The sequence below is a fragment of the Callospermophilus lateralis genome, chromosome 17, assembly GCF_048772815.1.
Source record: "Callospermophilus lateralis isolate mCalLat2 chromosome 17, mCalLat2.hap1, whole genome shotgun sequence".
NCBI lineage: Eukaryota > Metazoa > Chordata > Mammalia > Rodentia > Sciuridae > Callospermophilus > Callospermophilus lateralis.
In genome coordinates, this window is record NC_135321.1 from 77,881,027 (window position 1) to 77,905,686 (window position 24,660).

At 51.9% G+C, this 24,660-nt stretch overlaps 1 protein-coding gene across 1 annotated transcript in view; it reads left to right on the forward strand.

Annotated features, from left to right (window-relative positions):
- LOC143382734 (E3 ubiquitin-protein ligase RNF213-like) overlaps positions 1-24,660 on the forward strand; it is a 108,568-nt gene that overhangs the window by 5,913 nt on the left and 77,995 nt on the right. Inside the window, exons 3-10 of the mRNA XM_076836931.2 lie at positions 13,100-13,537; positions 13,784-13,906; positions 14,528-14,700; positions 14,949-15,104; positions 15,407-15,615; positions 17,906-18,189; positions 18,740-18,999; positions 21,006-21,200. Of these exons, the coding sequence (XP_076693046.2) occupies positions 13,100-13,537; positions 13,784-13,906; positions 14,528-14,700; positions 14,949-15,104; positions 15,407-15,615; positions 17,906-18,189; positions 18,740-18,999; positions 21,006-21,200 (1,838 nt within the window). The remainder of the gene's footprint in view (positions 1-13,099; positions 13,538-13,783; positions 13,907-14,527; positions 14,701-14,948; positions 15,105-15,406; positions 15,616-17,905; positions 18,190-18,739; positions 19,000-21,005; positions 21,201-24,660) is intronic.

Here is a 24,660-nt window from a genome sequence, read left to right on the forward strand (position 1 = left end):
CTGTAAGGTTGTTAATTAGTGTGTCCTGGGCTGTTCCATCCTGCCCTTCCCCCTTCTGCTGTTTCTCACCTTTTGGCCATCCCACCTAGCATTCCTGGGCCCAGTCACACACACAGGAAGGAGAGAGATAAAAGGAAGAGAGAAGAACAAAGAAAGCCTAGGGCAGATTTAAAAAAGCAGAAAGCCTCACTCCTTGGGACACCAGGACACCAGCTCTGGCCTCCTTCTTCCTCCTGGGAGAAGTCCATGTGACTCCTTTCTGAATAAACTCTGCCTTCCATGCTTCCCTCGGTGAGCTTCTCTAATGTTCAAACCTCAACAAGTGCGGGAGCAGAACTCATGACCAGCGGTACCAGTGGGGTGGTCAGAGGTGGCTCTGAGGTTCCAGCTATGATCTCCAACAGCAGGGAAGCCAGGCGTCTTCTGGAAATCAGATGGCCACTTGTATTTGTTTTTGGTGGACTGCCTGTTGAGATTGATAGTCCTTGGGGCTGTTTGTGTTGGAGAATACAGGAAGCCAGGGCTGTACAGCAAAAAAGGGCATGGGGGCATGGGAGGCCAGGAACCATGGAACAAGAATAAGGCACCAAAAGGAGTTTTATGGAAGTGTGGGGAGACACTTCCAGGGGAGGTTCCCAGGTCTGCGAAAGGGTGGGGGCCAGGAAGTCACTGTGCTTGAGGCTAGAACAGTACCTCTGTAGGTCACTAGAGGTGGAGGGCCTAGACCAACTAAATTGTTCCTACCATTAGCTGGTTGGCCAAACAGAGTTTAGGGCCAGGTCTCTTCAGCCAGGTGAAAAGACCCCCCATGGGATGGGGAGTGGGAAGAGGAAGGGAAAGGGAAGGGAAAGCTGCTGGCCCGACAAGGCCTGGCTTAGGGGTTTGGGTGTGCCTAGAACTCTGGCTCCTTTCTCTGGCCCTGCAGCCCTGCCCTTCTGTATATGGCAGCTTTGTCCTCAGGCTGGAGGCAGAACTCTAGGCCAGGGTCCAACATCCAGCCGGCCATCATGGACCCCCCAGGAGGGAGTGTGTGTGTCCAACTCCAGTAGGAGCCCTGGAGCCCTCCCTGAGTCTGTCCCTGGGGCCGGGGAGATGTCAGGTTCTGAGTAGCTTAGGTTTCCTAGAGCTGCCTGTCCAGCTGGCATAGCAGGAGGGAGGCCCATCAGAATCCTGGGTTTGTTGTTAAATGTCAGCTGTGCAAAGGGAAGTGGTCTGGGAGTAGAGAGTGTGGCAGAGAGTTTTCCAACTTTTTGGCGATGTGTTGTGTGGGCAGTTTGAGGTCTTGGTATAGGGTCTGAGTTCTCCACAGGAACTTGGTATAGGGTCTAAGTCCTGCATGTGGTCTTGTTATAGGGTCTGAGTCCTGCAAGTGGTCTTGGGATAGAGTCTTGTTATTTGGGACCCCTAAAATACCACCAGAGACCAAGATCGATGTAAACAGCAAAGAGGTGTTTATTGTGAGCTAGCTTGGTCCTCCGCGCACGCACACAGCAGCCTAGGGTTTGCAGCAGTTTTATACACTCTGTGGGGAAGGCAGAAACTTCACATAAATCATAGCATCTCTTAGCAAATCATCCCACACCTCGGGAAAATCATAAAACAACTCTGAACATGATTAGCACATTCACTGGCGGGAACAAGTTGGGTAGGGGTGATTGGTTACTACAAGAGGGGAATTCGTTTGAACTGATGGGTTTAGGCATGAGGGGTATTCGTGCTGAACTACATGGTTTCCCAACACGCTATCAACCACCATAAACTACTGGAAGGGTCATCTGGCATCCCAGGTATTTCCCTGTCTCATGCTGATTGGTGGCTGCTATGGGGTTGCTATGGGTCCCCACCTAGTCTGACTTGAGTCAGGGACACCTGGCACAGCAGATCTCTTCTGTTATTTATAGATAAACAACTTAGCAGGGTGGGAATGTACCTAGGAGTGCTCTGTGGGTCTTTCTAAGGACAAAGTTCATGCCCCTTCTTTGGACAGGCTTTGCTCTGAGGTAGAGGCTGGTTTTTCAGTCTGCGTCCTGCATGTGGTCTTGGTATAGGGTCTGAGTCCCGCACATGGGCCTCCTTCAGCGCATGGGCCTGAGGGTCTTCTTCCTCCAGCACTCTGGGCCCCAGGTCTGCATGGCCCCTGCCTTGCAGGGAGGAGATGCAGTGGTAAAAGAGCTAGGAGAGGAAAGAGAGAAGGGGCTAGAGAAGGGAACACCTGGAGCCTTGCAGGCCTGGGCCCTGGGCAGTCAGCTCAGAAAACATTCCAGGTAGAAAACCAGGCTTGAAATGGCATAGATTTGACAATAGAGATTCTTTGAAGGGTGAAGTTCAGACTCAGGTGTGCAGTCTTCAGTGGCTTTGTGCACACTGTGTAGATGACATACCTGGTGACACAAGGTTCTCTGTAGACCAGAGGGAAGATGGATGAGGTAGTGCTAGGCTAAGGGAGGCAGGCCTCCGCTGGGAGGTGCCTGGACTGGGGCTTCCTGTCCCTGAGGAAGGAGAAGGATTTTTTTGGTTTGGAAGAAAAGGGCAGATTCTGTTTTAGAGCTGCAGAGTTTGGGGTGCTGTGGACATTGCCCCTGCTGTGCCCCTTTCTTTTCTTTTTCTCTTTTCCTACACCACCCCTTTCTCTTTCTTTCTTCCTTGGTATTGGTGATTGAACTCAGAGGTGCTCTATTATTGAGCTACATCCCCATTTTGAGACAGGACCTCCCTAAGTTGCTAAGGCTGGCCTCACACTTGGGATCCTCCTATCTCAGCCTCCCCAGTTGCTGGGATTATAGGCACATGCACCTGGCAGCCCAGCCTCTTTCTGTCTGATTCGCTGTTCCTTTGCAGCTGGGGCTGAGTCCCTGGTCACATCCTGCCTGGCTGGTAGCAGAAACCACAGCAGGGCCTTGAGGGAGGTCAGGTCTGATCTCTGCAGGGTCTTCCCAGTGTGGCCTTCTGGTGCTCCCTGCTTTTCCCTGACCTGACCTGTCCTTCATCTGCCTGTGTAGATTCTGAGAACAATAACTCCTTGGTGGCCCCATCCCTGGAGTAAGAGATGGAGTTGAGGGAAGCGCTGCAGGAAGACAGGGACCTGTGCTTGTCCCTTGGCTCCAGTGATTTGCAGGAAAATGCAGCTGAGCCCAGTTCTAAAGATGGGTCCTGGACCATCCAAAGAGTGAGTGAGCCATGCTGCCTCCACCCGTCCCTGCTCCTGCTCTGTGTTTCCCTGGTGGCTGAGCTGGGCTGGCTGAGTCACCCTCACCACCACCATGTGTCCCTCACCCCCTGACTTTCCCCTGCAACCTTACTGCATAGAGGTCCAGCTGGCCCCAGAAGTGCCACCACCTGGCTGCCCTCAGTGTCTGGTCCATCCCCAGAGGTGTCTACTGGCTCCAGGCCCTGGGTCTCCACCTTCTTTTCACAGCTCTAGACCCGATATGTGTGTGCCTCAGGAGCTGTGGCTGGGCCAGGTGTGGGTCCTGCTCTCTCTGGGTCTCTGTACTGAGGCGAGGGGCTGGCTGCTCCTCTGTTGTGCCACAGGGCCCGTGTGCGGGTGCTCGCTGGCTGGCAGGTGCCTTTCCCAGAGGTGAGGCCCCATTGGCCTCTGGGAGTTGTTAAACACCAGGGAATTATTGCTTGGTGGGGACCTTGCTGGAGCCCCGGAGGCTTCGGGAGGGATCTCCCTGCAGGTGTTCAGGGCACTGGGTGTGCTCCCTGGCTCAGCTCCAGCTCACAGACACCCAGAGTGTGGCACCTGCTCCCAGGCTCCCTCCTGGCTCAGAGGGGAAGGTGGCTTTCTGTGCCTGGGCTGGGGCTGGCTTGTGAGGTTCCTTGCAGGGGGTGCTCTGTGGCCCAGAGTGTGACAGTGACATGCGGGAGTACTCTGGTCCATGCATGCATGTGGGCGGGTGCCATGCGTGTGGTGCATGGGTGTGGGGTGTGTATGTGTGTAGTGTCTGGCGTATGTGGTGTGTGTGAAGTGAGTGTTGATTTGTGTGTATGTGTCAGGGTGCAGGGCCTGTGGGGGGGAGTGGTGTGTGTTTGTGTGTATGGTGTACGGTTGTGTCTTTTCCCTGGAGTAACCCCTTCCTCAGCAGGGAAGGCCACACAAACCTGGGCCTTGGGGGATACTGAAGGCTTGGGTGAACCTTCAAGTGAGAGTCACCATTGAGACACTCAGGGGGTGGTGATTAAAAATGCTGCAGTGCTCAGCAGGATGAGGGTCTTTTTAAGCCTTCACAGAGTAAGTTGAAGAATCTTTGTGTAAGAAAAAAAATGAGCAATAGCCAGGAAAGCATAGCTGTGCACAGTGGTGCACACCTGCAATCACAGTGACCAGGAGGCCAAGGCAGGAGGATTCAAAGTTCAAGGCCAGCCTCAGCAGCTTCGTGAGACCCTGTGGCAAAAGAGAGAGAGAGAGAGAGAGAGAGAGAGAGAGAGAGAGAGAGAGAATAAAGAAAGGACTGAGGACTGTGTGTGCCCTGTGTCTGATTCCAATTTCACACCTTAAGAAACTAGGAAAAGGTGAAGCAACTAAAACTAAAGGCAAAGAAGGAAGGAAATACTAAATGTTAGAACAGAAATAAGCAAAGGAGATGGGGCTGGGGTTGTGGCTCAGTGGTAGACCACTTGCCTAGCACATGTGAGATGCAGGGTTTGATTCTTAGCATTACATAAAAAAATAAATAAAATAAAATAAAGGTAGTTAAAAAAGAAATAAACAAAGGAGAGAATAGAAAAGCACTAGAGAAAAAAAAACAATCAATCAAAAGGTTGATTCTTTGAAAAGACCAACAAAATCCATAAACTTTTAGGCTAATTAAAAAAAAAAAGATAACATGTAAAGAACTCAAAAGGTCCAGGGTCCTGTTTTATCTCTTAAGTGGAAGCTAGAGAGGAAAAAGGGAAAGGAAGGTGGGGGCAGACCTCATGGCAATTGAAGGGAAATCAGTGGAAGAAAATGAGGTGGGGGTGGGAGGTGGGGAGAGAGGGGAACTGCTGGGGAGGAATCCTGGCTAAATGATATTGTTACACTGTGGATTGCATGCACCCATATGTAACAACAAACACCGTCGTACTGTGCAATCATAACACACCAGTGAGAAAAGGTGCCAGACTGGGGTTGTAGCTCAGTGGTAGAGCCCTTGCCTAGCATATGGGTCCCATCCTCAGCACCACATGAAAATAAATAAATAGATAGGTAAGTAAGTAAGTAAGTAAGTAAATAAATAAATAAATAAATAAATGTATATTTTAAAAAAGAAGAAAGGGTGCCAAAGAAACTAAAGTAGAAATGAAGGTGGAGACATTACCGATGACTTTACAGAAATAAATCTCAATTAGAGGGAATATCATAGAGTTGGCATTTGGTTACCAAATGTTTAACAAAACTTGCTTAATTGTGGCACCAAAAACACTAGAAACAAAAGGAAAAAGTAGAAAAATTGGACTTCATCAAAATGACAAGGTAAACTGAAAAGGCAGCCAATGGAATGGAGAGGTATTGTGAATCATGTATCAGGAAAGGCTTGAGTATCCATGATATATAAAGAACTCATGACTCAACAGCAAAAAGACAGTCCAACTTAATTCTGGACAAAAGGTTTGCCTGAAGCAGCCTCCTTCCCCTTCCTTCCTTCTTCATACTGGGGATTGAACCTAGGGCATCCCACATAATACACCAACACGACCTCTGAGCAGCATTCCAGCCTTTCTTATTTTGAGACTGTCTCACTAAGTCTCCTAGGCTGGCCTTGAACTTGTGATCCTCTGGCTTCAGCCTCCAGAACAGCTGCAATTACAGTTGTGCACCACCACGCCTGGGTTGCCTAAGCTTTTCTCCAAAGAAGATGTACAAGTGGCCAACAAGCCTGTGAAAGGCATCAGCACACATTGGTGGTTCAGTGCAATGCAAAACCTCTTGACACACCACCTAACACGCACTAGGATGGCTGTGATAAGAAGTGTCAAATCACAGGGGTCGGTGAGGAGGTGGAGAAGTTGGAACTGTGGTGTCATGCTGGAGGGAATGTGAAGTCCTGCAGCCACTGTGGAAAGCAGTGTGGCAGCTTATCAGAAAGTTAAATTCAGAATGGCCATATGACCCAGCAGCTCCACTAAGTATGTATCCAAGAGAAATGAGAACGGGTGTTTGAACAAATGCCTATCTGTACATCAGAGCAGCAGAGCCATGGCACTCCAGCGGCACAGCAACCCAGGTGTTCCTCAATGGATGAACAATGAACTACTTACGCTGTGTGCACTCCGTGGAATATCAGTCAGCCACTATAAAGAAGGAAGTGTACATGTCCAAAGTGCAACGAGGGTGCACCTCAGACACACAGTGCTCAGAGAAGGAACCTGAGGTACAAGGCACACACTGTGCAATGTCTGTTAAAGGAAATGTTAGAACAAGTTCATCCAGAGAGAGAGAGAGGGAGAGAGAGAGAGAGAGAGAGCAGTAGCTCAGAGTTTGCGGTGACTGTGAGGTAGAGACAGGGTTGCTTTTGGGGTGACGAAGTGGGAGCCTAGTATAGGTGATGACTGTGACATTGTAAGTGGCCTAAAGGCCTCTGAGTTGTTAACTTTCAAATGTTTGTTTGGGGCAGGGGTGTAGCTCCGTGTGGAGCATTTTCCAGTATGTGTGAGTCCCTGGTTTCCAGCCCCAATACCTCAAAACACCAGCAGAACTACCCCCAAATGTCCTTTTTATATGATTTTCACACTGTGTGTGGTGTTGTCACAGGAGATTTATTTAAAACACATGCCTAAAGGTGCAGAAGCCACACCTGAAAGAAACTGGGAGTAAAGTGCACAGTGAGCAGCACAGTGTCTCTGGGCAGTGGCTTCCCAGTCCCACTGTTAGCCTGCATCATGCTTCACCTGAGCTGGTGTCACTGTTGAGAGAAGGTCCCTGAGCTCAGACCTGAGATTCCCAGAGGGTGGGCGGGGCCTGGGGGATGGCCAGGATGGAACCACAAGCCATTCATCAGCCTTCCCCAGCAGAGCTGATCGTGTCCTTCTACCTGTGGTCCACAGGGCCATGGGGGAGGTGGCCAGCCTCCTCCTGGCCCTTTCTTCAGTGGCCACTGGATGCTGGCTTGTGAGTTCCTGCTTGCTGGCTCTGTGTCCTTCCAGAGGCTCACGCGTTTGTGCTTCTGGCAGTGAGGGAAGAGACCAAGCAGGGGCCTGAGCTGGTGAGGTGGGAGGCTCCAAGTGGCCCTAGGCCCACAGTGGCTTTCCTTCCTCAGATTTGCTGGCGTGATTGACTGCCGCAGTCCGGCTGCAGCAAAATAACCCAGGGTGACGAATAACTTGTGTACATTGATACAGGAGGAGTGAGAGCCCTTTATTGTAGGACAGGAGTGGTATTTAAACATTTTACATAGTTTATCTAATTAGCATAAAATAGATGCAGCAGTCAACCAATAAGGAATCTCCACACTTAATGGCTCGCTTTTGTTACTTCACAAACCACTCCCTCTGGCATTTGGCCAGGCGCCATCCAGACTTGTTTACAGACTCTAACATTTCTCTGGCAAAATAACAGGTGTCAATCTGACTTGTTTACAGACCTTAACAATTGACAGAGGCTGCCTGAGGCTGCCTGGTGGAGGCACACCTGGCCTCTGGAGGCTCGGTGGCTGTGCCTGGCTGAGCCTTGGGTGCCTGGGCTGACCTGCTCCCTTTGGTGCCTCTGCAGCTGCATTTGTTGAAAGTACAGACCCAGGTGTTCAAGTGGAGGCCCCAGGGGACCAGGACCTGATTTGCCCACCTGGGGGACACGTCTGTCCTGCCCACCTGCACCTTCCTGCCCATTGGCCTCAGATACCTTGGGCTCTGGATTTCTGGTTTCCCTGCTCCATGAGGTTTCCCTGACTGGGCCTGGATGAGGCGGGGTTCCAGGGTGTGTGGGTGACCCTGTGCTATCTGAAGGAGTCATGTCTCAACAGGGAGTGGCCTCAGGACCTTCTGTAGATGCCATAGAGCACATACCTGGTGAGCAGGCAGCTTCCCAGTGCCTTCCCAGCAAGAGGAGAATGGAGGGGGCTGCTCTGTGCCAGGTCTTGGACACCTTCACAGCAGACAATGAGCAGGTAGTCTGTGTTTCTGGCTGCAGAGCCTCCTGCCGGCCCCGACCAGCCAGTCACCCTCATACCTCCACTGAGAGGGCAGAGCTGGGAGCTAAGCCATTTGTGAGGCGTCTGCACCCACTCAGGTTTTGGTCTTTGTGGCAAGTCATTTTGGGGGTGCCATCTTTCTGTTCTGTGCTGCACATCCTGCCTGCCCACCCTGACTCCCAGCTGTTATTTCTTGTGAAAGTCCGTCCTTTTACATCCACCGGCCACACAAGGGCTCTTCTCACAAGGCAGGTGCTGTCCAAGCTGGGCCTGTGCCCATCAGCAGGCTGTGCTTGAAATACCAGTGGTGTGGCAGGAAGCTTGGTGTCTGCTCCTTGGGGTCCAGATCCTAAACAGTGGTTCAGGTGTGTTCAACTCCAGAGCATTGGTTGGGTGTGTTCCAGGTTCACTATAACACGGGAGGAGAAGCTCGCTTGTGTTATGAAGGTGCTGTGCACATGAGGAAAGCAGGGCTGCTTCACCCCTGCACGGGGATGCTGTGACTCCCAAAGAGCTGTGGCTGTTTCTGAGTACCATGGTCACACACCGTTTCACATGAATTAAATGAGCAGCTGCTGCACATGGGTTGGGCAGGGCCTGGTGAGTTTGGAGGCCCGGTATGGACCTTCCTCCCGAAGCACCCTTCAAAGACAGTTCCAGCCACTGCAGTTCTTTCCATCAGCGATTCAGATTATACTTGTGTTGGAAATCAGCAACCTACTGCTGCCCAGGTATGGCCAAAGGAGTCTGGGTCCACAGGGTGCTGTCACTTGCCATCACCCCTGACCTGGCAGTTGTCTTCCGGGAACTGTTTGGGGTCCCTCCAACGGTCTTTCCTGGGCCACCCCTGCAATTCCTGTGGTCTCCACGCTGCTGTGTCATGGAGGGTACAGCCAGGCCCTCCTTGGGGCACCTGCGAGCCGCACCCCAGCATGCCTGCCCTCTTAAGGGCCTCTACTGAGTGCCTCCCTGTGACCACTCCCCTCCTAGAGGGCAGCTGGCAGTTATTTTAAGATCAAGGCAGAATGTGTGCTCTGATGGGCCTGGAGGGTCAGGACAGGCCACAGTGGGGTCCTCTGTGCCATGCAGTGACCTGCAAGTATCCACAAGAGGCTGGCATCCATTTTATCTGACAGTTGGGACATTGGTTATCTGGACTTTGTTTTCGTTCCTGTAAGGAGAAAACAACCTAATCTGAGGTTTGATTATTTGAACCATTAGAAATCTTTTGGTTGCAAATTACCAAAAATGCAACTCAAACTGGTGAACTGAAATTTATTGCTCAGATGATCAATAAATCCTGAGGCTGTAGACGAGGCTCAGTCTAGGCAACTGGATGGTAGCTGTGAAGTCCAGGTGCGGCTCTGCCTGCCTGCACTGTCTCTTTATCTTTCTGGCCAGTGTCTCTAGTACTCCAGACCATCCTGCCCCTTGGTCACATAATGGTGTCCACAGCTCCCTGCCCCACTGCTTCATCCAGGGGACAAAGGATGCTCCTTCAGAACAGAGGGAAAGCTTTCCCCTCAAACCTTGGCTCTGACTGGCTCTCCAGCCTGGCCCTCAACCTGCTGTGGCCGTGAGGTGGAATCAGTGGTTGAAGGAGCCCACAGGGCTGACCCCGGGGCTGGAGCAGAGCTGATTCCACTCGCTTTGCAGGGTGCAGGGTGAGAACAGGGAGGTGCAGGGACCTTTCCCAGGGAAAGGGAGGAGGTGGGGCACTGACCACATGGGTCCCACACCCACCCTGTGCCTGGCGCTGTCAGCAGGTGGCCCTAAAGTGCCTCTGTGCATATTGACACAGCCCCAGTCCCCTGCTAAGCCAGACAGCTTTCCACGGCTCTTGAGATGCTTTGTCCCTCTGGGTCATCCTCATGGTGACCCTGTGATGTAGGGACATCTGTCCCACGTAACAGATGGGGAAACTCAGGCACCTGATGTCAGCCACCAGGGTCACCTGGCCAGCGTGGTGTTTGGCGAGGCTGGATTGACTGTGCCGCAGTCTGTGGGCTGGAGGCAGCTGCAGGTCTAGGGCAGTGGGATGCTCTCCAGGGCTCAGCGCAGCACAGCGGCCATGGCATCTGCAAGAAGGTTGGTGCAGCACCCGGTCCCTTGGCTCCCTGACCAACCCCCTTGCCAGCTGGCCCCTCTTCACATAGTGGCTATTTAAAAATATTTATTGATTTATTTATAGCAGAGATTGAAGCCAGAGATGCTTTTACCTCTAAGCCACATCCCCAGCCCTTTTTATGTTTCATTCATATATATATTTAGTTGTAGATGAACACAATACCTTTATTTTATTTATGTATGTGGTGCTGAGGATCGAACTCAGTGCCTCATTCATATGAGGCAAGCATTCCACCACTGAGCTATAAACCCAGCCCTGCATTTTATTTTGAGACAGGTCCTCACTAAGTTGCTGAGGGCCTCATCAAGTTGTTAAAGTTGGCCTTGAAGTGGCAATCCTCCTGCCTCTGCCTCCTGTGTCACTGGGATTATTGGTGTGTGCCACCACCCCTGGCTCCCATTGCTTCTTAAAGCCATGGCTCCTGTTAGTGGAAGCCTATCCCTAAACACTACTTGTCATATTGTCTGCACAAACAAGGAAGCTGATCTGGAAAGGTGCATCAGGTGGATGTCCCTGCCAGGAGGCCCTCCCACAGCGAAGCTCTGGTAGCCATGTTGCTGGAAGGATGTGCCAAGCAGCTGCCAGGGACGAGGCCTCACCGTCCTCATTGACGCCCACCTCTGGCTCCTGACAGCCCTTACCTGCTACAGGGATGAGCCAGCTGGCCCTGGGGGATTGGGGAACACAAAGCACCCACCTGTCAGCTTCTTTCCCTTGGGCCTCCATAGGCAGCTTCACTGCCCACCTGCCCTTGGCACTCATGTCCCACTGCCTGCTTTCATGAGGACTCACCTTCGCTGTCTGTGTTGCTGGCCTGTCACTATCTCTGATGCTGCACCCCCTTGTTGATGTTGAAGTCTCTCCAGTCCTTGTGCGGACCACGCCCTGGGACTTGGCCTCTCTACACTTCTGTATCGACCTTGGCCTCCTGCCCATGGCCTGCTCTGTCACCTCAGCCTTGATGTTCCACCTGTCCTAAGGCAGAGGCCTATAGCAGGTGTTTGCTGAGGAGGTGGAGTGACTTTCCCAAGCCCACCTGTCCTCACTCACCCTGGCTTCTGGCTCCTATGTGCCTGTGTCCTGCTGTGTCCCACCCAGAGGTACCCTGGTCCAGTTGTTCTGCACTCAGTGCTGCCCCCAGGTGCTGCTGCAGTCACTGCCTGTGACCAGGCCTTACTGACCCCCAGATCTGCTGCTTGCACTGGGTGAGGGTGGTGAGCAGGCCTGAGCTTCAGGGGGTCTTCCTGTGCTGGACATTGGCTTCTATTCTAGGTGAGCAGGAGGCCTAGGGAGGAAGGGCTCGTCTTTGTGCACAAAGACCTATGAGTCCTTGCCACGGAGATCCGGCTGGGTCAGAGCTTCTGCATCTTCCAGACTCAGCCTGTGCCGCCACCTTCTCCAGGAAGCCTCTGAGTCAGGGTGGCCTGTGACCTCCCACCGTGCCCTCCTGGCTGGATTTGTCCTTGGCATGTTGCATAATGCGTCTTAACCTGCCTCCGTCACGCTGCCAGCATCATAGGACAGGACCCTGTTGTGCCCTTATGCCCTCGTGGTCCTTGTGCCTCACAGAGGCCCAGGTCACTCAGTGGCTCCGTGTGGAGGTTAAGCGCTGACATTTCAGGGACTCTGGGAAGGGCCGAGGGGGTGTGTCCCTCCCCAAGCCTGTGCTGGTCAGCATCTTCTTGGAACCATCAGGATGCTGTTGGAGACCATTAAGGTTAGGGACCCCAGACCTGTCTAGTCAGTCTCAGAGGCTCCCAGGGCACCCTGAGGTGTCATAGAGGGGATCTCCAGTTGCTACACTATCTCATGCTCACGACTGCGCCTGGGCTGGCAGCATGGGCCCCCAGGGAGCCTGTGAAAGTGAGGACCGGGGCCACCCAGACTGCTGAGTCACTGCACATGTTCACAACATCTCGGATGATTTGGTTGCCCTTGGGAGATGAAAAAGTTTCTTAAATCTCCTTTCTCATGTGAGACCCTGGGTCTCATCCTCAGTACCAGGAAGAGAAAAAATCTCTTAAGCTCTGTCTTTCTATTTCACACAGTGGACGCTGACTCCCAGTCAGGCTAGGAGCCCTCTGTGTGCCTGGGGGGCTGTTGTGGGCATCTGGACAGTTCTGCAGGAAGGTCAGCTAGGATTCTTGGGGAAGCTGCAGACTGACACAGAAGGAGGCCGCACATTCCAGACACAGACGTACTCAAGTTCTTCCCTTTTCCTGAGTCTTAACCCCAGGAGCGGGGGCCCTGGGGCAAGTACAGGTCCACTCCCAGCTGTTCTGGGTGGCAGGGCCTCGTCACATACAGCCAGGGCTTGGGATTTATGAACCAGTTGCCTTCAGTGGCCCAACAGCACCTCCTCTAGAGCATCACAGCCCTTGGGGCCAGAGTCCCAGCAGCCTGCTCCTCACAGGCAGTGTTCCTGGTTCCCAAGGCTAGATATCATGTGCTGGATGTCGGCTTTCATTCTGGGTGAGCAGGAGGCTCTGTTCCTCAGTACTCTGCAGTCTCCTCCTCTCCTTTATTCTGGTTTTCCTTCTTGTGACACATACGACGAAGAGTGTCACATGGACAGCCCGTGAATGTTGTAGTGTGCTAGAGTGATCTCGCAGTGACACCCTCAGCCACTGCCTGCGAGGCTCTCTGCCTGGCCTCTTGCTCCTTGGTCCCCCACCCCGACCCTTGGTTTCTTAATTAAGTTCTGTCCCTGATAAAGAAGTTGCAGGGATGATAGATGTAAGTGTTTCAGCAGAGCTAAGCTTGCTGTACTAAAGAAATTGGGGGCAGGGAAATGGGGGGGAAACATGGGGCAGGTTGTAGTAAACCTAAGAAGTAAGATTGGTATGTCTCTCCTGTTTAGAGCAAAAGGAAGAAAAGGAGGAAGAATCAGGACACTACTGCTTCCTCAGAGCAGGGTTCCTTGGCTCCATCACCTTCCATTCCCCAGAGTCCAAATTCACCTTCACACCCCTGGTCCCAGGACGCAGCCCTGGCCCAAAGCCAAGCTCCGCATGCTGGTCCAGCTGGCCAGTGCAAGGGTGCAGCCACAGGAGGTGTGTCTCAGAACAGGCCAGCACCCCAGGACCACAGGGAAGAAATGGATCTCCACACCTCCATGCCCTCTGGGGACAGGGGCCTCTCCCAGAAGGTGTCTGGGTTGCCCACCTCTACCTGCAAAGCCCACTGTAAGGCTGAAGATGCTGCCCAGGGGCTCCCGCTGCCTGAGTCCAAAGGGGACTCTGAGCCTCAGAAAGAAGCACAGAGGGCCAGGCAGCACACAGAGGTCCCAGCTTCTGGGGTAAGTACTGGGGAGTGGTGGCGGGGGCACAGGACAGGCCCTAGCACCTTTGGTGTGCCATGTGGGTGAGACAATGCTTCCCGTCTAGGAGGGCAGCTGGGACTTGCTCCTGGGGGTGGGGGGCAGGAAGGGACTGTTGACCTCACACTCAAGTTTAAGGCCAATGCTGATCTTAAGCCCTTGAGACAGAGCAGCCTTTCATTTGTCTCTGTGGCTCAGGGAGTCTGGGGTCTTTATTTCCTCCAGGGAGTTGATGCTACAGCTGAGCCAGATAATCCAGTTAACAGGGCTGGGAAAGAAATGAAAGATAAGGTTCAGTCAACAAATGAGCCGCCAGCAAGTCCCCCTGCTTCCAAGGAACACTGCCAGGTACAGGTTTCCCACCAGGGTGGGCCTGGGGGACACTGTTGGCCTTCCCGGCCATCCCTGCTGCAACCTGTCACCAGCCCATCTTCAGTCTGGTTATGTGGCACATGTTTGGGGAGAGCTAGGGACAGTGCAAAGGAGACCAAACCTTCCTTCAGGGAGCTCACTTGCTGGAGGGGGGAAAACTGAGGCCAAACCAGGAACCAAGAAGTGAGCTGGGAAAAAATAGAGTGTGGGGGGTACCAGGAGGATCCCCAGGAGTATGCTGGTTGGTGCCACGGGGAAAGGTGGCTCCTCAGCCAGGGAGGCTGGGTGAGGCTTCAAGAGAGGTGCTGGGGGAGCAGAGGCTAGAAGGAGTGAGGGGTGAGCTTTGGAGTCCCTGGGGACACATTCAGATGAAAGGATTGGCATGCCAAGGCCCGAGGGTGTCTTGTGCTGGCCTGTTCTCAGGGGAAGGAACTAGTGTGCCCAGGAGTGAGAGAGGGGGGAGGGCCCAGGCAAGGTTAGGAAGGGTCCTGAGAGGCCATGGGAGTGGACTGGAGGGACTGGACAGTCCACCTGGGCTGCTGTGGATGCATGGCTGAGGGGCAGCCTTTCAGGCCGGGGCTTGGTTGCTCGTTTCAGGAGGGTGAGACCAAGGACGGGTTGGCTGCTCCTGGAGAAAAAACAAGTGAAGACAGCTCAGAACCCAAAGACCCAAGGAAGCCAGAAGGGAGTGACAAAAATTACACAGCTGCTGTGACAAAGGAGAAGGAGCAGAAGAATCAGAAAGCCAGTGCAAAGGCCGTCCCCGTGAGGTACCAGGCCACCCCGCCAGGGCCAGGGCACAGGGAGGCCATCCGTGCGTGTTGAGGGCCCCTGGGATGAGTTCAGTCCAGAGGTTGCAGAGGAGGTGGGCTGGCCAGGCCGGGAACTCACACCCTCCTCTCCACTTCCTGGCCACTTGTGATGGGCAGCAGCCAGGGGTGAAAATGACCAGTAGAGAAAGAGGAGGTAGGTTGTCCAGGGGCAGTTGGTGACCACAGTGCTTCCTTCCCTCTTCCAGCTGGCTGAACCCCGAGGAGGGGATCACTGTGCACTTCCACGCCATCATCCCCAAGCATGTCACCTTCGACCCCGAGCTCCACACTGTGTTCATCAGGGGAGGAGAAGAGCTCGGACAGCCCAAGTGGAGTGACGCTTGCAAGATGTACTACACTGCGTGAGTCCCGGGTCCCCCAGCACCTCCAATGTGTGTTAGAAGTGATCAGTGAGTCCCCGAGGTGGCCCTGCTTCCCGGGTGAGTGTGTGTTTGATACTCCCAGCATGCATTTCTTAGTCTCGTTTTGCCAGGGCTCTTTTTTCTGTCCTAACTGGAAACGAAGCCCTGCCCTGTTCTAGACATGCTGTCTTGGTCAGTGTTCGTTATAGCTTTAGGTCTGTGTTCTTGGTATTTGAGACCTAAATCTTCTGAGATAATACTTCCAGATAACTGGCCACTAGCCGGTGTATTTTGATTTGCAGGGACTTACATGAGTACGGATCCCTCATCGAGGGCAGCGTTGTCATTCCCAGGCAGAGCCTGGATAGAGCCATTCCTTACAAGTACGTCCTTCACCGTGGCTTTAGCCGCAGCTCTGTGGAGTACGAGTACATCTACGAGCAGCCGCAGAAGGCGGGCGAGCACGTGAACCGCTGCCTGTGTGTCAAGTCCTCCCTCCTGGGCTCCAGAGGTAAAGGGCCTTTCCTGTGGCACCTATGTCCTGGCCTGGGTGCTGCTCTGCGGAACAGACTGCCTGGTCTGCATGGGTCCTCTGCTGTGCACTGCCCCTGCTGTGGTTATGCAAGAGAGAAAGTGGGAAGGAGAGAGGACAAAGCCAGAGGAAGGGCTGGGGCTGTGGGCAGAGTGGGCCCTGGGTCCCGGGCAGACTCTGGGACAAAGCAGGGAACAGGGAGTTGCTGGCTGGCCCTTGCTGGAGGCGGTCAGGTGGTGACCGGAAGCAGAACAATGTGTTGAGAGCCTCCCTGTGGGCCTCTGTTATTTGTCCTTGTCACATTTTGCTGGTGCCACTTGGGTGGCTTCCATATTCGACCTGCTCAATCTTTGGAAAGAACCCGCTGCCCCTCTTCAGGCCCTCTGGCAGCTCTTTGTCTGTGACCCTCTCTGCAGCTACTGGCTGTCCAGGCCTGCCTGGGCACCCAGCCAGGTCCTCAGCTCCCCCCCGAGCCTAGGATTTAAAAAAAAAAATGTTTTCTGGGTTGACCTCAAGCACCTGGGCTCCAGGGGTCCCCCTGCCTCATCCCCTTGAGTGGCTACAGGTGCACCAGGACACCTGACTATGCACGTAATTTTTAATAACAATAGTGTACTCCGAGGGCTTCAGCTTTTAGGCAAGACTGGACTTCATCAGATAATTCCACAAGCAAAGATGGAGTTTCTGCTCTGCCAAGTCCCACAAAGTGAGGGGCTGGCGTGGGGTCAGGAGAAGCTCCAGAGGAGACCATGCCTGAATTAGCATGTGAACCCTGGCCAACTGTCACCTGGCAGGGACAGGGTAGAGCTGGGGTGGCAGGGCCAACTAATGGGATAGCAGTGAGCACAGGTGCTCAACACCTGTCTTAATATTTCACTGCTACTTGTGTGTGTCTTTCTGCACATAGGGCTTTTTTTGGTACCAGGGATTGAAACCCAAGGGTGCTTTACCACTGAGCCATATCCCCAGGCCTTTCTATTTTTTATTTTAAGATGGGATCTCCCTAAGTAGCTTAGGGCCTCCTAAGTTGCCAAGACTGACCTCGAACTTGCAGTCTTCCTGCTTCTGCCTCGGGAGTCCATAGGATTACAGGCAGGCATCATTGTGCCCATCATTGTGTCTCTGTCCATCTTATAAGTTTTCAGTCTTTTTTTTCCCTTTTCTTTCTTTCTTTTTTCTTTTTATTTTTTCTGACATTGCTGGGGATGGAACCCAGGGCCTGTGCATGCTAGGCTCTACCCCTGAACTAGATCCCCAGCTCTTTTATTCATTTTTAAATTTTAAATCAGGTTTTGCTAAGTTGCCCAGCTACCCTCAAATTTTGATCCTCCTGCTTCAGCCACCTAAATTGCCTGGAGTATAGTCATGCACCATGGTGCTTGGCTAACCACTTTTGTTTTCTAATTATTTTACAGTTAACATCACTGGGTTTTCTAGGTCTATAATTGTGTCTCTTGCAGGTGGATCTTAGAGCAGACTTGAATTCACCCCTTTCCCTGTAGTGGGCACCTGCAGTGGCTCTGTGTCTGCTGGGTCATCTGCACCATCGTCTTTGGGGTGGGGGTTGCTGTTCCCAGTATGTACCCTGAAGTCATTTACCAGAACAGGACTCAGCTGCTAGTGAGAGATGTAGTTTTAGTATAAATGTTTTTAATGTAATTTTTAAAATTTATCTATGACAGAAGAATGCATTACAATTCTTATTAGATATATAGAGAGCACAATTTTTCATAACTCTGGCTATATACATAGTATATTCACACTAATTCATGTCTTCATACATGTACTTTGGATAGTAATGATCACCACATTCCACCATCATTAATTACCCCATGCCCCCTTCTTTTGGTATATGGTCATGTTTAAAGCTTTTTCCAGGCTTGCTGAACTGCATTGCTAAGCAGAGACTTGGTCTTAAGCTCATCACTGTGGGTTGTCTAGGATTTCAGTCTCTAGAGGTATGACCATGGTAGCTGATGGAGTGAGCTCTGGTCACCTCAGTTTTCCAGAGTCCTCTTGTTTTCCTTCCTTCCTTTTATCCTCTGACTATGCTCCCCTATTTCTGTTTATTTTTTAGATAGAGCCTCCCTAAGTTGCTGAAACTGACCTCTAACTTGTGGTTCTCCTGCTTGAAACTCCTAAGCCACTGGCATTACAGAATGTGCCACTGTGCCTGCTCCTCCCCTGTGTTTCTGTCTTTCTAGGTGGTACCTTGGGTTGGTGGGTTTTGAGATCTTAAATGTGACTTTTTTCTTGCTGTCACCCATAGACTGGCATCAATATGATGACATAATTTGCATGAAGCCTCCCGGGACCTTCCAGAAACTTCAGAACCTCTTCACTAATAAGATGAAGAAGGAGCTGGTGAAGGAGAAGAAATTAGCAGCTGCAATCATGCTGGGCCGCATCTTCAGCAACCTCCAGACCTGGAACCTGGTCAACCTGCAGAACTTCTTCACCCAGTTCAGGCAGTTTTACTCTGTTGTCCGAGTGCCTATGATTTATGAAGGGAAAGCACAGCCCTGGCACAGCCTGGGCCTCGCAGAGGAAGAGGTATCAGGCTTCCCCCGGTCACCAGCAGCTCTGGTGTGGGTGGGCAGGGTCCCCTGACCTACTACAGGTAACGAGACCCTGTGACTGACTGGGGCAGCTGCAGAGGGGCAGGAGGACCTTTCCATCCCTTCTTTTCCTGCTCCACCTCTTGGGAATCCCTCCTCCTGATGGCACCTCTGAGCCTCACTCCCAGCACTGATCTTGAGTTCTTTCAAGGCCTAGGCAGAGTTGAAAGAAAGGTTGGAGTTCATCACTACCCCTTCAGCCACACTGTGGCTGGAGACAGAGATGGCGTTCTTTCTGTGTTCGACATTGAGCTCTCAGGAGCATCCAGGGGTCTCCCAGACCCACCTCACTGCAGGGTTTGGGACTGAGCATCCCTGTGCTTCTGCTGTCTCAGAACCTCAGTGTGCCTGGGAGTTGGGGAGGTGAGGGAGGTGGGGCCCTCCCCAGAGCTCCCCTGCCTCAGGGCCTTGATCCCCTGCCCAAGGGTTCTCCAGCCTCCAGGGCATGCACTCCATGGCTGTGCCTCTTCTTTCCTCTGCATCAGGTGAAGGAACACCTGTGGGAGTGTTTGAAAAAGCAGATTGAACCGTTTCTGGAAGGAAAGAGTGGGGATGCCCTGCCTGAAGGCTGGCCTGTGAGGAGCAGACTGAGGATGGGCCTGGTCCTCCTTTTCCTGGTGGAAAATGCCAGACTCTGCTTGTCGGAAGGTGACTTGACCTTACTATGCTCCATCCTCTGCCCCAGCACCTGCTCTCCAGATGTCCTACACAGTGAACTCCACCACATCCTGGGCACATCTGAGAGGTATCCTAGTTGTTCCTTTTGTTTCTTGGTTAGAAGTTTCGTAGCCATTTATCATGATTTTTATCTGGTTATAGAGATAAAGTGCTTGTTAGAGAAAGTCTGAGCACACAGTCATGTCACCGCTTGCTCCTGTCACTTTTGTGGCATGTGTGTCATTGCTAGTTTTGTTAAATTCTGTGTTCTCCTGAATACCTTGGCTTCAAAAATCTTCAAAGGGCCAGGAACCATGGTGGCACTGTCATCCCAGCTACTTGGGAGGCTGAGGCAGGAGGGTTGCTTGAGCCCAAGAGCTTATGGGCAGCCTGGGCAACTTAGTGGAACCCCATCTGGAAAAAATAAATGAGTAATATAAAGTACATGACAGAGTGCTCCTGGGGCCTTAGCACTGGGGCCCAGGCCTGCCTGCAGGTGTCACCTAGGAAAGCTGCAGAACCCACAGGGATGCTGTCCCTGCTGCTCCGCCTGTGCTGGCAGCTCTGGAAGCACACTGCCCCTGCAGGTGTCACCTAGGAAAGCTGCAGAACCCACAGCGATGCTGTCCCTGCTGCTCCGCCTGTGCTGGCAGCTCTGGAAGCACACTGCCCCTGCAGGTGTCACCTAGGAAAGCTGCAGAACCCACAGGGATGCTGTCCCTGCTGCTCCGCCTGTGCTGGCAGCTCTGGAAGCACACTGCCCCTGCAGGTGTCACCTAGGAAAGCTGCAGAACCCACAGCGATGCTGTCCCTGCTGCTCCGCCTGTGCTGGCAGCTCTGGAAGCACACTGCCCCTGCAGGTGTCACCTAGGAAAGCTGCAGAACCCACAGCGATGCTGTCCCTGCTGCTCCGCCTGTGCTGGTAGCTCTGGAAGCACACTGCCCCTGCAGGTGTCACCTAGGAAAGCTGCAGAACCCACAGGGATGCTGTCCCTGCTGCTCCGCCTGTGCTGGCAGCTCTGGAAGCACACTGCCCCTGCAGGTGTCACCTAGGAAAGCTGCAGAACCCACAGGGATGCTGTCCCTGCTGCTCCGCCTGTGCTGGCAGCTCTGGAAGCACACTGCCCCTGCAGGTGTCACCTAGGAAAGCTGCAGAACCCACAGGGATGCTGTCCCTGCTGCTCCGCCTGTGCTGGCAGCTCTGGAAGCACACTGCCCCTGCTGGGTCAGCCGTGGCCTTTTATGTGGTTGGGGAGACCTCTTCTGAGCTGCTGTGCTCAGAGGATCAGGGTCTCTTCTGCTTCTGTTTGGATTGAGCTTGGGTAACATTAGGTGGCCTTTTCTGAGCTCTTAGCACCTGTGGGTTTCCTAAGTTTTAAAGACCCAGGCAGTGGCTGTGCCCTCTGTGAAAGAGAGACATTGGTTAGGAAATCTACAAACAGCTGTGTGGGGGGTGTGAGAGAAGGAAGAGGCATCTATTTCTGTACCTGTGGGACACACACCATGTGTTGTTCCTTTTAAAAAGTGGCTTTGTAGCTGGGCACAGTGGCACATGCCTGTAATCCCACAGACTCAGGAGGTTGAGACAGGAGGACCACAAGTTCAAGGATAGTCTCAGCAACTTAGGGAGGCCATTTCTCAAAATAAAAAAGGTTGGGGATGTAGCTTAGTGGTGGAGTGTCCCTGGGTTCAATCGCAGTTTTTTTTTTTTTTTTTTAAAGTTTGCTTTGTGTTGAGGTCCATCATCGCCAGACTGCCTAGTTCAAATCCTGGGCCCTGTGTGAATTTCTTGGCTGGAAACCGAGGGCCCCAATTCCTCAGCTGTGTGGTGTGGGTGGATATGACCCCAGTGGGAGTCTGTTGGGATTCGTGATGTCTTGGTGTACTGGGATCAATCCCAGTGCAGTGCCAGGTCTCTTTTCCCTCTTGTCTCCCTGTGTTTCCTGGTCTGGGACTCGGTCTAGGTGTGCCACACCTTGGAATAATGATTCTGCTGGATGCAAGTAGCTTTCCTTTCCCTCCTGGGACATCAGACCACAGGGCAGGTCGGACACAGCCAACCACAGCTCACATTAGGTCTTGGTTCCCTTCCAGATGGCAAGAGTACTTGGTCAACCTGTGCCAAAGGTGCATAGATGCAAGAGTCGTCGACTGGCTGGGCATCCTCCCTGTCCTACACTACTGTATGCAGCTGGCCCCTCCAAGAAAGGACTTTGTGAGCCAGCCTGAGGACATCTGGGCTGGCCTCAAGGGAATCTCCTTTCAGTTTCAGGAAAATTGGCTAAATGAGTAAGTTGTAAAGCTGTATTTATATAAGCGCATCTTGGAATAATGATTCTTTAGTACTTTGTCACTGAGCTACATCTCCAGTAATTTCTTAAATTTTCAGTCTTTGAGACAGATCTTGCTAAGTTGCCTGGCCTGGCCTGAACTTGTGATCCTCCTGTCTCTGTATCAGCTGGGATCACAGGAATGGCCACTGCGCTGGGCAGTCTTTCTCGTATAACTGTATTAATGTATGTTTACTCACCTCTGTGTGTCCCAGGACACAACCCCCAGTACTGCAAACCTTAGTTCATGGCCTCTGACCTTGCCTTTTGGCTGGAGTTGTGGGTGGTGAGTGTATTTTTGGTAGAGCTTAGAGCAAGATCCTCCTTTTGCTGGCCTTAAGTCTGAGGCCAGAGAACTGCCTGGGAGAAGCAGAGGACTTCCACAGTCTGCTCTCTGATTGTGAGAGTGGTGCGCTGCCCTGTGGGAGGCTCAGGCCTCATAGAGTGTGGAAGTCTTGGTGGGCAAGAGTACAGAGACAGTGACCATGGGCTCACTGGGCCCTGCAGTGTGTACAAGACAGTGGCCATCCAGTGGGGAGAGGGACTGAAAATTGGAAAAGTCACTGTTCCCGAGACGTGGATGCACAGAGCTTGCTGAAGGCTGAAGAGGGAGATAGGAGCCAGTTGCTATGGATGCTCAGATTCTGGCTTCTGCCAGGGGTACTGTGGCCCTGTTGTCAAAGGATGGAAAGTTTCCATGAACTGAGTCTCACTAAAGCTACAGCAAAGCCCTGGCTCCTCTCCCTCATAACTCCTGACCTGAGAAGAAGCTGCTGCACAGCCATGGAGGAATTAAGGGGTGAAACACATAGACGGCCCAGGTGGGGGGATTTAGGGAGGGTGTTAGGAACAACCACGAGGGGGCTGGGATTATGGCTCAGCTGTAGAGCACTCGCCTAGCACATGTGAGGCCCTGGGTTTGATCCTCAGCATCACATAACAATAAATAAATAAATAAATTAAATTAAGGTATTGGGTCTAACTAAACTAAAAAATAATATATAAATATTTTTAAAAAAGAACGACTGTGAGGAGTATTGAAGAGGACCTTCAGAAAAAGTGGACAATCTTTTTCATGTACTTGTTGATTGATTGTATGTCCTCCTCTGAGAAGTGTCTGTTCAGGTCTTTGGCCCATTTGTTGATTGGGTTATTTGTTTTCTTATTGTTTAATTTTTTGAGTTCTTTGTATACTCTGGATATTAGGGCTCTATCTGAAGTGTGAGGAGTAAAAATTTGTTCCCATGATGTAGGCTCCCTATTTACCTCTCTTATTGTTTCTCTTGCTGAGAAAAAACTTTTTAGTTTAAGTAAGTCCCATTTGTTGATTCTTGTTTTTAACTCTTGTGCTATGGGTGTCCTATTAAGGAATTTGGAGCCCGACCCCACACTATGTAGATCGGAGCCAACCTTTTCATCTATCAGACGCAGAGTCTCTGATTTGATATCAAGGTCCTTGATCCATTTTGAGTTAACTTTTGTGCATGGCGAGAACAGATGGGGAATTTCAGAAGATTAGTGGAAACCGTAGGTATTAAGAAAATAGCTGAGTGGGAAGGCCACACCTGGAGTGGGGATGGAGACTCTTCTTGATGGCTCAGCAGCAGCCTGGAGACAGCAGGGGAAAGGGGCCGAGAACCGGAGGACTGGGCAATAGAAATGTCATGCTCACACAGAGAAGTTGCAGATGGGAAAAGAAAAGAACAGAGCTTCTGAGGTCTGTGGGTGAAAACCAGGTGAGGAAAGAGGAGAAAGAGGCCAGAGGAAAGAGGGAGGATGGCTCTTGATTTTCCCAGGACAGACAGCACCGTCTCACAGAGCCTGCAGTCTCCAGGCAGAACAGGGGCAGTCCATTCACATCTGGCACAGTCAAGGCTGCAGGGCACCAAAGAAAGACTTTCTCCAAGGCAGCTGGGTAAAGGCTCACTGAATCCAGGGGACTGTGGAAGGGTGAATGGAGGAGGGAGAGGTGGCATTGGTACAGGGTGCTCAGCCTTGGCAGGGAGGCAGGCTCAGTCACATGCTGCAGTGCAGACCTGTGCTGAGGACATTGAGTTAAAACACCAAAGTAGGCCTCAGAAGGACAATTACCATGTGATTCCACCCCTGAGGTCCCTAGCATCTTCATACTCAGAGAAAGAGTAGTGTGGCTTGCCAGAGGCTGGGGGAGGGGAGTTAGTCTTTAATGAGGATAGAGTTTCAGTTTTGCAGGATGAAAAGAGTCCTAAGTTTGGTTGTGTGACAATGTGATGTCATTGACACATTGTATATACTGGAGAATGGCTGAAATGGTAAAATTCAGGTTGAGCATACTATCATTAAAAAAAATGACTTTTAAGCCAGGTAAGCCAGATGTGGTGGCACAGCCCTGAAGTTCCAGAGACTCGGGAAACCAAGTCAAGTGGATCACAGGTTCAAGGCCAGCATGAGCAACTTGAAATCTCAAAATAAGACTTAAGAAAGGGCCTTGGATGTGGCTCAGTTGTTCAGTGCACCTAGGTTCACTCCCCATTACAAAAAAAAATTATAATAGCAATAATTAACTTTTAAAAACCACTATCAAAGTAATTCTAGGCATGATTTCCTGAAGTTAGCACTGTTGTGTTTTGGGGACCAGGCCATTCTGTGTGGTGGAGGCCATCCTGTGTACTGTAGGATGTCGGGCAGTGTGCCTGGCCCCCACCTGGAAGGTGCTGCTGGTCTTGTCCCCTCCCCAGTTCTTAGAGGCATTTGTGTTTCCTGGTATTGCCAGGGCCCCCTGGTTGGTAGTGGGAGCTTGAACACCCCTGCCCCCACTGAGAACTGTACTTGAGCAGGAGAAACTGGACTCAGAGATGCAAAACTCCAAGCTAAATAAATGATACATTGGAATACTGAGCAATATGTAAAAGCCAGAACAGGGCTGGGGCAGGGGCTGGGGCTGGGGATTAGTGACAGAGCACTTATCTAGCTTGGCTGGGGTCGTGGGTCCCATCTTCAGCACCATAAAAAATAAAAGAGTCAGAGCAAGATTCACAGAGGAATGGAGAACAAAGGTTTAAAGAACGACTAACCCCCAGGGTGGAGAATCAAATACAATCTCACACCAAGAGCCCAAGAGGAGGAGCAGGCAGACCCATATTTCTGTGGAGCAAATGGCAGGAGAATAAATATGGTATGGACATTGGGGAGAAAGCTGTAGACCAGCCAAACCCAGGTGGCCCCCAGGGGCTTCAGTGCCCTGCACGGCAGGCCACATGCCTTTTTCAGGTGTGCCTGTGGGCACATGCAACCAGACAGGCTGCATTCTGAGCTGGACCACTCTCAGTACCTTGAAGGTGCTGCAGTCCAAGGTTCCTAACCACAGCTAAACAGGTGGAAAATCCTTACATGCCTGGATGTGTTAACGGCACGCTGCTTCTAAATTACCTCATCTTGGA